This window comes from Lissotriton helveticus, chromosome 4_1, assembly GCF_964261635.1.
Source record: "Lissotriton helveticus chromosome 4_1, aLisHel1.1, whole genome shotgun sequence".
Lineage (NCBI taxonomy): Eukaryota > Metazoa > Chordata > Amphibia > Caudata > Salamandridae > Lissotriton > Lissotriton helveticus.
The window spans coordinates 136562638-136574572 of record NC_136063.1 but is presented as its reverse complement, the minus strand read 5'-3'; the positions used below and the strand labels follow the sequence as shown (position 1 = coordinate 136574572).

The window sequence follows — 11935 nt, the reverse complement described above, 5'->3', positions numbered from 1 at the left end:
TATGCCATTGCGTTGCAGTTCGGGTGCTGGTGAGGTAACCATGACATCACTACGTAGTTTTACCAACCAGTATTGCAACGCTGTTGTCCTTGTCCACACATCGCAGCACAATGCAAATGGAGGGGATGGAGAAGTACAAGACACTGGTCCTCTTATCGGGCCGGAACACTTGTTATTCCCACACAACTGCACTTACCTCTCACTGGAGCACAGCATTTGCTACCTGGGAGTAGACATAGGGATAAGCATGAGGAGAGATGTGCTAACAATGCTTGTTTATAATGTATTTTAAATACAGGCATACTTAAAAAAGATGACAACCTGGATGGAAGGGGGTAGCATAGCTCCACCACAATTGCTCCATTAAAGGCAGAAGTATAGGACCACTTAACTGTTGCACTATATCCTCATAATGCGCAGATCTGCCTACAAATATACCAGGAGCTCAACTCTGCACCCCTCAGCAGTGACACCAGTCCCTGGAAAAATGTTGCATTAAAAGGAAGGTTAGTGCACCGGGCCACTGGACTAGGTTCCTAGTGCAGTCAGGCTTCACAAACCAGGCATCAGTGAACTAAAAAGACTATAAGGTTAAACCTTGTATCACAACTATATTGATGTGTAGGTGCGTATGTGATTCATGAAAACCTATTTGGAGCTATACGCCAGTATACAATGAGGTCGAATGCATCCCCACTCTATTCTATGAGGATGTAATCCTGTGTAGGAATGAAGTAAAATAGGCTACATGTTGGCTATAAGACGTGTACGGGTTAACCTTATGACCCTGTGTGGTATTTGAGCAGGTCATGTAGGGATATCCTACCTCCTGGTTATGTTTACAATGGTCTGATGGCCCTTGGTTGGCTACCGTGTGTTTGAAGAAGGATGCAGGAGCCATGCAGCGTTCGTCTGATCAGCCATATTGTGTCATTAATATTGACGGTGTTTTTGGGCTTCCACGTTAAAATGCTATCGAGAGCCATGCATCCTTCCGGTGGTGACTCTTGCTGGATGTAACCATGACAACAAGGGGGACTCTTGATCTTCTGATCTTCCCCATATGTTACATCGCATTGAAAAAGGATTGGAATGGTCATTTGACCTGTGTAGATGAAGTAGAGTCAGGAAATGGTGTCTGGATCATAAGTAAATCCTTTTCCCCAAGCATGAAGGCAAGTCCAACATGCACACAGCTTTCTCCTGGTATTTATGCAATTATGATCCAACTATGAAGGTGCCAGAAGAGGACTGTACAGAACATATCACATATCCTGGCCTGTTGTGATCCATGTTATCGGAAAAGAGCTAGAAGGACAACAGAGCATTCCACTGGGGCAAAAGCTACCATTATCTTGGAGGAAATTGAGTAGCACCACCATTATAAAAGTGGAAGCATTGTGCCTTTTTCCAAAAGCCAACGCCTGTTCCAGGTCCTGAATCAAAGCCAAGGCTAAACAATGTCCAGAGAAGCAGGAAGGACTGCCACCACCACCAAGAAGCTTCAGGAGATGTTGATTAAGTAGAGGAGATACTTTAGGTCAGAGGTCAGAATAGGCTGTGTGTGAGTCGATCTTCCTGGAAGCGGGACCTAGCTCCACCTTACAGACACGCTGGGCAAAATTGAGGGAGCAAACCGTCTCGCCCACATTCGCTTCCATCGGAGAGATCTGCAGGAAATAGAAACACAAACCAAAGAGTTTTAATCTCAGAAAAAGCAAAGTCAGAGGGCATGTTGGAAATAAAGGAAGGATGTAATAATACATTGAAAAAAATATTTTCGTGTTGGAGTTAATAATATAAAATCTACATCTAGGGGAAGATATTTTTGTAAATAATATTAAGGACACAATATTCAACTCAGACAATATTTCTGTATATGATATTTTGACATACAGTTTATAAAATGTGGTACCAGATTATCACCCCCAAAATATCATCTGAGATAAATATTATGCCTTATATGATGTATATTATATTCTGACATACAACCAAAGATTGCACCACTTTGCGGTCTGATCAACATAGCTCATATTACATGTTGACAATTTCTTAGCACATTTATGAGTCCTAGGGCCCGATGTAGGTAGCCAAATACCGGTCGGTAACGGCCGACATTCGGTAATTTCGGCCCTTACCGACCGGAATAAGAGTTTTGAGATGTATGTGGAAAAAAAGTGTCTGAATCTGTAAAAACCAGTCGGTAAAATACCGATTCGGTATTTTTTACCGATTTTTTAGCTACATTCAGTTTTCCGATTCATAAATACCGATTCGGTATGAATCGGTATTTAAGAACCGGAAAAATGAACTTACCTACATCGGGATCTTAGTCATTCATTGCCCCACTCTGGATCGGTCTGTGCTAAATAAAAACACGCGCATTGCCAGTTCAGCAGTCTATCCAAGCACCTGCCATGCCTTCCAGGACATATTTGTGTAGCGCTTACCTGTACCATCATGACCGTCTTGTTGCCTTTGCCCAGGGAGTCCTGCAGGAGGTATGTCAGCTTGGAGTTACGGAAGGGGATATGGCCCTGCTTAGCCCGTAGTGCCTGGATAACTTCCCCCAGAGCGAGTAACGACTTGTTAATATTTTGGGCCTCCTTCAGCCGCTCACCCTCGGCCCCGGACTTCCACACGCGCTCAGAGCCAGCCAAGTCCACCAAATTTAGCTTTCCTGAAAAAAAACACACAAAAGATATTCATGGTAGGTTTTGTGTTCTTTGGATCGTGAATTAGATCTCTACACGAGGTCAACCCTTCAGAGATCATTGTTTACTTGAAGGTCTCATGCTTGAATCTACACACACCTTTGTGTTTCTGAGGTTCATAAAATGAGTACTATTGAGATGGATAAATAATAACATCGTCTATTGGGTTCACTAGAAATGATTCCCTTTCTGTAGTGCTCTGTATAAGTATAGTGATTATTTTTTTTGATAATCAAATTTTATTTGCATTTTATATAAAAAACAGAACAAAATCCAGCACATGTCAGCATGAATACACAATAGCCATGTACAACAAACGTAATCCGGCTCTAGGGAATGATAGTATATCGTCTTATAGCCATATGTAAGGCAACATGTATGTTTACATTTAGAGGGCAACATGAACATTAAGAAGGTAGCAAATTCAACCACTTGCCCCATATCCTCTGGAACTTACTCGGACACCCCCGGGCCTCGAACAAGGGTTCTTCTTGGGTGGTGCACCAATCCACCCCTTGTCGCCAATTCCGCAGGGTAGGGTATCTGGTGCTTGCCAATGCCGCCGCTATGTGACGTTTGGCAACTACGAGGGCTGTGCCCAAATAGAGCTTGTCGGCTCTAGAGTCGTCTAAGCCATAAAAGATGCCAAGGAGCAGGCACATTGGGTCGTGGGGAACCTGCCAGCCTAGGGTGTGGGTAAGCTCAGATATTGGACCAAAACGAAGCGAGGGCCGGGCAGGTCCACACCATATGAAATAAATCTGCAGGGGCCGACCACAGCAAGCACAGTCAGGGGAGGGTAGCAATCGCGCCCTATGTAGACGTACCGGGGAGAGGTAGGCTGTGTGGAGGTAGTATAGTTAGATGAGGGGAAGCTTGGAGGAGGTCGTAAGGGTTTTGGGGGCCATATGGGCGTCAAGCCAATCCGCTTCCTCCAGGGGGCCCATCCATCCCTCCCAGTGGGCTCGGAGTGTGTACAGGTTGGTAGAGTTGTTGTTAATCAGAGATCGATATATCCTTGAGACCCCTCTCCCATAGGTACCTGCGCCTCTAGTGGGCTAAATATGGGTATCGATGTACCAGGGGGGATATGTGCTGTGAGTGCGGGCGGAGTTGGAGGTATCAATAGAATTGGGAGGTGTGGAGGGAATGACGCTTTTGTAGTTCAGAAAAGGTCCGACTGAGATCTCCCACCCAAACATCCCCAAGGAGAGAGATTCCAATGTGGTCCCAGGACCGGAAGCCCATGAGGGAGGATGTCTCTCGGAGCCATGTGCCCTGCCAAAAGTGTGTGTGTTGAGTAAGTTTTCTATCCCAACGGGTGTGCCGGAGGGCGGAGCGCCAAGCCACCAGAACTGATCTGGTGATCGGGGGGAGTGTGAGTGGTATAGGAGCACCGTAGAGATAGGCATGCAGCTGTGGGAAGTCGCTCTGCTTGGTAAGCCGGTTCCGACCAGCCTCCTGTATATCAATCATGGACTACAAGGAGTCTGGTTGCTAAGTAATAAAGGTGTAAATTTGTCACTCCCATACCGCCATCGAAGGGCGGTATCCGGCATTGAGCCATGGCAATGCGCGATCTCCCATGCCCCCAGAGGATTCTGGTGAGAGCTCCGTCGAAGTCTCGGAACCAACTATCCGGAAGGTGGAGGGTAATGTTTTGGAGAATATAAAGGAAGCGGAGGAGAATCATCATTTTAAAGAGGGCGCTACGGCCTAGGGGATTAAGCGGCAGAGCTTGCCAGCGTTTAAGATCAGTTTTGGCTTTGGAGATCAGGGGAGTGAAATTCAGAGCCCATTCCAACTCCGGTAGGAGGGCTATCCAAATTCCCAGATATTTAAAGGACTGTCTCCTGATGGGAATGGTGGATTGCCACTCAAAGCAGCCTCTCGATATGTGATGAGGGACAAGGGTGGATTTGGTGGGATTAAGTCGGAGTCCGGAAACGCTTTCATAACTTCGAAGTATCTCTAGGCCGCGGGTACCGGAATGCTCTGGGTCGACCATAAAAAGAAGGACATCATCCGCATAGAGAGCTATTTTATCCACATGATCGGGGTCTCAGGACCAGCCTTGGACTACCACATCAGAGCGGATGAGACAGGCCAGGGGCTCCATTGCCAGCGCAAATAGCAAGGGTGAGAGAGGACACCCTTGACGCGTGCCTCTCCTAATCAGGAACACATCACAGAGGACCCCGTTGATTAGGACCCTAGCCCGCGAATTAGAATACAGAACGCGAAAGGCACGTAGGAACAGGGGACCAATGCCAATCAGTTGGAGATTCTCCGCCAAGTAAGACCAATGGACCGTATCAAAGGCTTTTTCAAAGTCCAGTAGCAATAGAGCAAGGTACGGGGGCAGGTGTTGGCAGTGGGCCAGAGTGAGGTGCAGACGCCGTAGTATAGTGATTATTAATATTATGGAGCATGTTATGAACAAATGGTGATCCATGAAAAGATTCCCCATAAGCTATTACTATAAAGGATGTGCTTCTGATACTTTTATTCTACTATTAAATATTGCTTTGCTTCCTATGTAGTTTGTAGCATTTGTTTCATTTTGTAACTGCAAACTATTGGCTTTGCTTATATTTATGAATTACTACACCACACGTTTTACTAAGATCAAGGCGAGATTGCTTTTTAACAACATTGTTGTAGAATTTAATTTGATCATTCATTCTCATAAATGTATTGAGGGTTAAGCTACCAATATCAATCTAGCGCATGGGTTTAAAGCATTAAGACACACAGTGTGGCCTGCGGAACTGCAGCTTCTGCTTTGTGGGAGTCATGATGACTGCCCAGAAGTACCTGAGGAGACGAGCACTGGCAGCGCACAGGTAAGCAACCCCAGAGACTGGGGTCGAGGTGGAGAGATATCTCACCTACTTCTGCAGAAGCCATCGGCTAACACCCACTCTGAGGTGTGAAAAAATACTAATCACCCAATGCAAGGAACAAAGGGAGGTGAGCACGGACAGGAGACTAGGAGGCTCGGGCGGCATCCTGCCGCAGGCAGAGCTCAGCGGAATCGCACAAAGTTTTTAGAAAACTCTGAAGAATTCCATGGAGAAGGACTCTGTGAGTTCTACCGAGGGCTAGTACCCAGCTGCCAGACAAAGGGAGGCCCATTTAATGCTTCAAGTTCACACTCAGCAGTAGACTGAAGCAGGAACAAACAGGTGTTAGCACAGCTCACTCGAAGCCCACAGACCAGACCAAATTGGCTATCTCCTCCAGAGGACAAAAAGGACCCCTGTGGGAACATCCCTAGCATACGTCAAGACCTCACCAGTGTGTAGTATTCTGGGTTTAGTATTTATATTGCTGCACTTCTCTGCATCTAGCTACTCAGCCAGTGTGAGTGTTCCAGGTTAGAATGTGAGTGTGATTGACATGGATGGAATGCTTGTGTGACTGGTATGAGGGTTGGCAGTTGGAGTATGGGCTGAGTAGCTAAGAGGCTGCTCCTGGTGGGGCTGCTTGTTCCAGCATAATTCTTCCTGTAAATCTACTTATGGTTAAATAAACCTACTTCTCAACTCTACCTCATCTGCCTCGGCTACATCTCTTCATATATGTATGACTAAAATACTACATTATTCTTGGCGACGATCTGGAGACTTTCCTGCGCAAAATATGCCTATTTACAAGAGATGGGTGTAACCTGCAACTGAAGTGGAACAAGCATCTATCATCAAAAGTAAGGAACCTCTATCAACACGTAAAGTAGCCCCACCAGTGCTGAACACACCAGGCAGCCCTAGCAATAGCGTCCTGTAAAGTCATCTTAAACAAGGTTTCTGCGTAGAAAATCATCACTCAAGCTACCTACGTGACGCAGAAGAAAGAACGTCTAACATAGTGCCTTGGAAGCAACAACCTTAAGCAAGCAGTGTCCAAATTGAACTTAATCTGGAGCCAAGGTAATTGGTGTCTGTCTGGACTAGTGCGTGGAAAATGACTCTCTTTTTAAAAGATGTTGGATGTGTAACCATCTTCGTGTGCTTGTGGTCATCCGTTCTAGCGCTAACTTTGACAGAGATATGAACCATGTGCCAGCATTTCCCCTGCTTCAGGTTAAAAACGTTTTTTTTTGTGTGTGGAAATAATTGACTGCTTTCTTCAGTGGCCGTGTTTTCTGTTACTCAGCGGTCGGAAAAGGGTACTAAATTTTCCAGAAAGACAATTTCAATGTCGAGTAATGTAAATGTACCTGGTTAAGTCAGCAAGCTAACTGTTTACTTGGAAGCCAGTATTTCCGTTAGTCAGGAGCTCCTTTCCTCTCCTCTGCCGATTTCAAGTGGTGACGCAATCGAACCTTGTAAGAGGGTTCAGTGAAGAGTATGCGTCATATCAGCTCAGCAGCATATTTCCTCAGTGTCCCACCGTGAGCCACCCGGAGTTACGTTATGAGCGTGGCGCCATCATGGAGTTGTCATCGTTGTACTTCAAGAAGTTTCTCCTTGCCTGCCAGCCTATCTATTTGCCAACCACGTTTTTTTTTTTTTCTTCATTGTTCTTTATTGACTTTGGCAGCGCCCGACGATGACCAGATAGAGGCTGACAGGATCAAGAGCTCTAACACGGATGTCGTGACTGTAAAGCTAGGTCTATCATTTTGGAAGAGAATTTTCATTCAGCTCGAATGCGAATGCTTCACAGGATATGACAAATATAACTCGAACTTTTGACACATAGGTTTGGTCTCTCTGGTCAGACAGGTACTTTGAGGTAGCTACCTACACAAGCGTTTTTTTTTTTAATTACTACTTCAAGACATTTCTTTCCTGTTATTGGTAAAACATTTTTATAACGTTTATAAGAGCACTTCTCACGAGTACAGAGTGAAATCTTAATTTCACTGTATCGTCCAACGTTGCCATCTACTGTCCAAAGTTGGTATTTTCGTTTTGAATTTGTGATCAACTATCTTCTGTGGTTTCTTTCCTTCACTTCTTCTAGAAATGATTCAAGTCACGCCTGCCTATCAACCCGGTGACAGGCACACCTATGACTGTGATACATTTTTGTGCATATTTTTAAGATACAGTATGTTCATTTTTGAAATGTACAAGAAATGTAGTGTTTAATTTATGATGGGTTCTCTCACCCTTATGTCTACACTGCATTATGCTTATGTCACTTTTCATGTGTTTGCGCATAGGTTGTTTAGGGTTCTCTCACCCTCATTTCACTGCTTTAGTTTGGTACATGTGCTCTCCTACACATGTTTGCGCAAGTTTTTGTTAAGGGTTCTCTCACCCTCATTTGCAATTTTGTATCCCTGTTCTTGGGATGGGTTTAGGTTGTGATCCTATTTCCCCTCATGGTTTTACCATATGTTAACCCTTATGTCTGGGTTATAGGGTTCAAGTCTTTGTTTAGGACTTTATACCTTCTCTACCTGTGTTGGACACCTTGTTGTACGTTTTTTTTGCGTGCAGGTCGCACTGTGCGAATTTCTCTCTTTAGTGTCCAGTGTGTAAGACGCCCTGTGCATCACAAATTTTCTCTATGTTTGACACGTTGTGCTGCACCTGTCCGCGTGTGTGCTTGGGTCCTGTCCCTTGTTACACATTCTTCTTTTTGGTTATGGGTAACCCCATGTTTTCTCAGTTCCTCTCATGAGGAGTGGAAATTTTGCCACATTGTGCTGCACCTGTTTGTGCTGCGGGTGTTTTAGGGTTTGTCCTTTTAATACTTTCATTCATGGGTAGCCCCATATGTTCAGTGTTCCTCTTATGAGGTGTGGAATTGGTTTGCCACATTGTGTTGCACTATCTTGTGCTGTGTGTGTTTTATGACGTATTTCCTCTGTTACACCTTCATTCATGGGTAGCCCCATATTTTCTATGTTCCTCACATGAGGAGTGGAATTGTTTTGCCACATTGTGCTGCACCTTTCCGTGCTGCGTGTGTTTTCTTGGGTTTGTCCCTCGTTACACCTTCGCTTATGGGTTAATCCCATGTTTTCTTAGTTCCTCTCTTGAGGAGTGGCTTTTATTTGCCACTGTCTACCTTCGTGAAGACGTTTTCTTCATGTTAGGTCTTACTCTCTTGTTATTTGTGAGTTCGTCTCTCATATTTCAATTTTCAATTTTCTTTTTCTTCAGTATTGAAGGAGGAGGATGGTGTCAGTGTTAGTATTAGTATTTACTGTCTCATTCTTCCTTCTTTCCTGGCTTTTGTCTGTTTACCCTCTCGTGGTGTGAAGTCCTTCTCATCCCTGGGTTCACGGATAAATATTACTACTGTAAATTTTGATTGTGGATAGTTTTCAAATATTACTACTGTATACTTTGATTTTGAATAGTTTTCTTCTTCGCTCTCAGGTTCTTTTTGTTTTCCATTTCGAGAGGGAGAGGATGTGTAGTATTCTGGGTTTAGTATTTATATTGCTGCACTTCTCTGCATCTAGCTACTCAGCCAGTGTGAGTGTTCCAGGTTAGAATGTGAGTGTGATTGACATGGATGGAATGCTTGTGTGACTGGTATGCGGGTTGGCAGTTGGAGTATGGGCTGAGTAGCTAAGAGGCTGCTCCTGGTGGGGCTGCTTGTTCCAGCATAATTCTTCCTGTAAATCTACTTATGGTTAAATAAACCTACTTCTCAACTCTACCTCATCTGCCTCGGCTACATCTCTTCATGTATGTATGACTTAAATACTACACAGTGTTAGTTGATTTCAAATGTTTCTGGCTGCCAAAGGTATAGCTCTGGCTACCCCGCATCCCCTGACAGCACAAACCAGTAGTTCCATTGACAGTGCAAAGAAAATTGTTGATGGGGGCATCTGTCTAGTGCCACCCACAACTTGACGATTCATTACCTATTAAGTGACAATACCAGCTGAGTAACTCCTCTGGAATTAATTGTGCCTGGAGGACTTTGCTTCACTCTACAGTAGCTACAACACAGACCACAAGTAAGATCACAACAAGTGACATCACAAGGCTGTGGATTCAGAGGATGCATGGGTCATTGTATATGATTGATAATTCACACACACACAACCATGCTAAAGGCATATTCACTTTTAAAATACAAGAATTCAGATTTATTAAACCACATGGGTTCCAAGGCCTTCCCTGGTGGTGGAAAGGTGGTGCACTGGCTTTTATTTACTTCCCAATCTATTCGTTTTATTTTACATAGGCAGAGAGGGTTTGTTATATCACCTCTCAGCCCTCCAAGAATCAATCATACAAACAGACATAGCAGCATGACCAGGCCTGGTTTGATGACTATGGGGCATATCAACAACGGCCAGCGATAATCATCGCTGGCCATGCTTAGCGATAATTATATTGTCGCAGGCTATCTCTGGTATGTATCACCCTCGTAGCGCGTAATTAACAACGCGTTACTCCAGGGCAATAAAAATTCCAGAGATAGCGAGGTTATCTCCCTTTTGCAGGGAACATCGCTGTTTTACAGCGATGTTCCCTGCAAAAGGGCAATAACCTTGCTGATACGACCCACAGGGTCGTATCAGCATAATCCACCCCATATGTTAGGGATGGCTAAAACAGGATTTTAGCAGACGTTAGATTTGGCGAAAATGGCTGTTTTCGCCAAAATCTAAGGTGGGCTAAAATCATGTGGGCTGCCTTGTAAATATCGCGATGTGAACATGAGCGATATTTGCAAAGTAGTCCATCTGGGGTACACCCAGTAACACCCACTTTGCATCCCATTGGAGATGCAAAGGGAGGCGTTGGGAAAAAGGGCGCTAACATGCGATTATGCATGTTAGCACCCTCTTGTAAATAGGGTGCTGGTTTTATCTCCGCTTTTTTGGCTTTGTAAGCCAAAAAAGTGGAGATACAGCCCTTGTAAATATGCCCCCAACAGTATGACAGAGAGCATGGCATCCTCAGCTTCTGGGTACTGGAGGGTCATTGGAAAGCATAATTGTGATCTGCAGGCAATGGTAGATTTTGTTTAATTCTTAATCTTCAGTAAGTGGCAATATATCATGCAGTTCTTACAAAGTGATATCTTTAGGACCATGTGGCCCATTGACTTTGGAAGGTCATAGTATATTGTAACAGTCATGTGGGAGGGCTCACCCACAGGAGGATGTCTCACCACAACTGAAGGTGTAAACATTTATTTAAAAAAAAAAATAAGAACATAGAAACATCTTTTCTGAGAAAACAAATGATGGGGAAACTGTTTAATGGAAAACAAATTAATAGAATAACAGTACAAATTAGAAGTACAATTTATGGAAAAACATTTTCAATGAACGGTAGCATAACCCTCAATGCAGTTGTGAGAATGAATGATCAAATAAAATTCTACAACAACGTTGTTAAAAAGCAATCTCGCCTTGATCTTAGTAAAACGTGTGGTGTTGTAATTCGTAAATATCAGCAAAGCCAATGGTTTGCAGTTACAAAAGGAGACAGATGCTACAAACAACATAGGAAACAAAATAATATTTAATAGCAGAATAAAAGTATCAGAAAAGCATCCTTTATGGTAATAGCTTATAAGGAATCTTTTCATGGATCACCATTTGTTCATAGCATGCTCTCTAATGTATACCTTAAAAACCGATAGAAGGAAATTTTGAAAAAGATATTCTATGTATTGATTTCTACCAAATGCGAAATACTGTTCCTCTTGAAAATTTTATTGAACAGTTTAGGTGAAATGGTTTCTCAGTATTGGTGTTCTATGAATTAATTTATCAATGAAATCACTTGCAACCCCCTTGATCTAGACTGGCATGGATGAACGGTGGGTGTTGAGGTTTCCATATAGGGATTCACTATAGCCATAAAGAATATGCCTTTCTGAGTTGTGCGTACCTTCTTCAAAGCACTGCTCAATTTAGTAGAGATTGTTACACCAGTGAAGTGCTGCATTTCTATAAACTGGGGTTTTCTTACCTGAGGTTGTAGTCCCCTGTGTAAGGTCAGTGCCGGTGATGGTGACAGTGAGCAGGGCATGAGAGCGAGAGCTACGTTCATTCATATTAGTACAGAAAGTCGCCCGGTTCCTTCTTCCAACCTGCAGAATCTGGGGCAAAATTCAAAACAGGATGAATCAATTCAAATTGTAAGTGCTGAGAATTTCAGTTCTCCCCTTTCATTTTTTTTTGTTGCAGTGTACCATAGTGCAAACATGACCCAAAGGTATAGGAGCGCTTTAGAATAGGACCAGTTACATTACACATGGTGACATTCACTTTTTTGTTATAG

General features: G+C 43.7%; 1 protein-coding gene across 1 annotated transcript in view; it reads right to left on the bottom strand.

Moving 5' to 3' along the window:
• Positions 1-1217: 1217 nt before the first annotated feature.
• Positions 1218-11935, bottom strand: part of KIFC2 (kinesin family member C2) — a 209096-nt gene continuing 198378 nt past the window's right edge. Inside the window, exons 17-19 of the mRNA XM_078685515.1 lie at positions 11624-11753; positions 2451-2680; positions 1218-1670 (exon numbers count right to left, since the gene is read on the bottom strand). Of these exons, the coding sequence (XP_078541641.1) occupies positions 1542-1670; positions 2451-2680; positions 11624-11753 (489 nt within the window). The 3' untranslated portion in view covers positions 1218-1541. The remainder of the gene's footprint in view (positions 1671-2450; positions 2681-11623; positions 11754-11935) is intronic.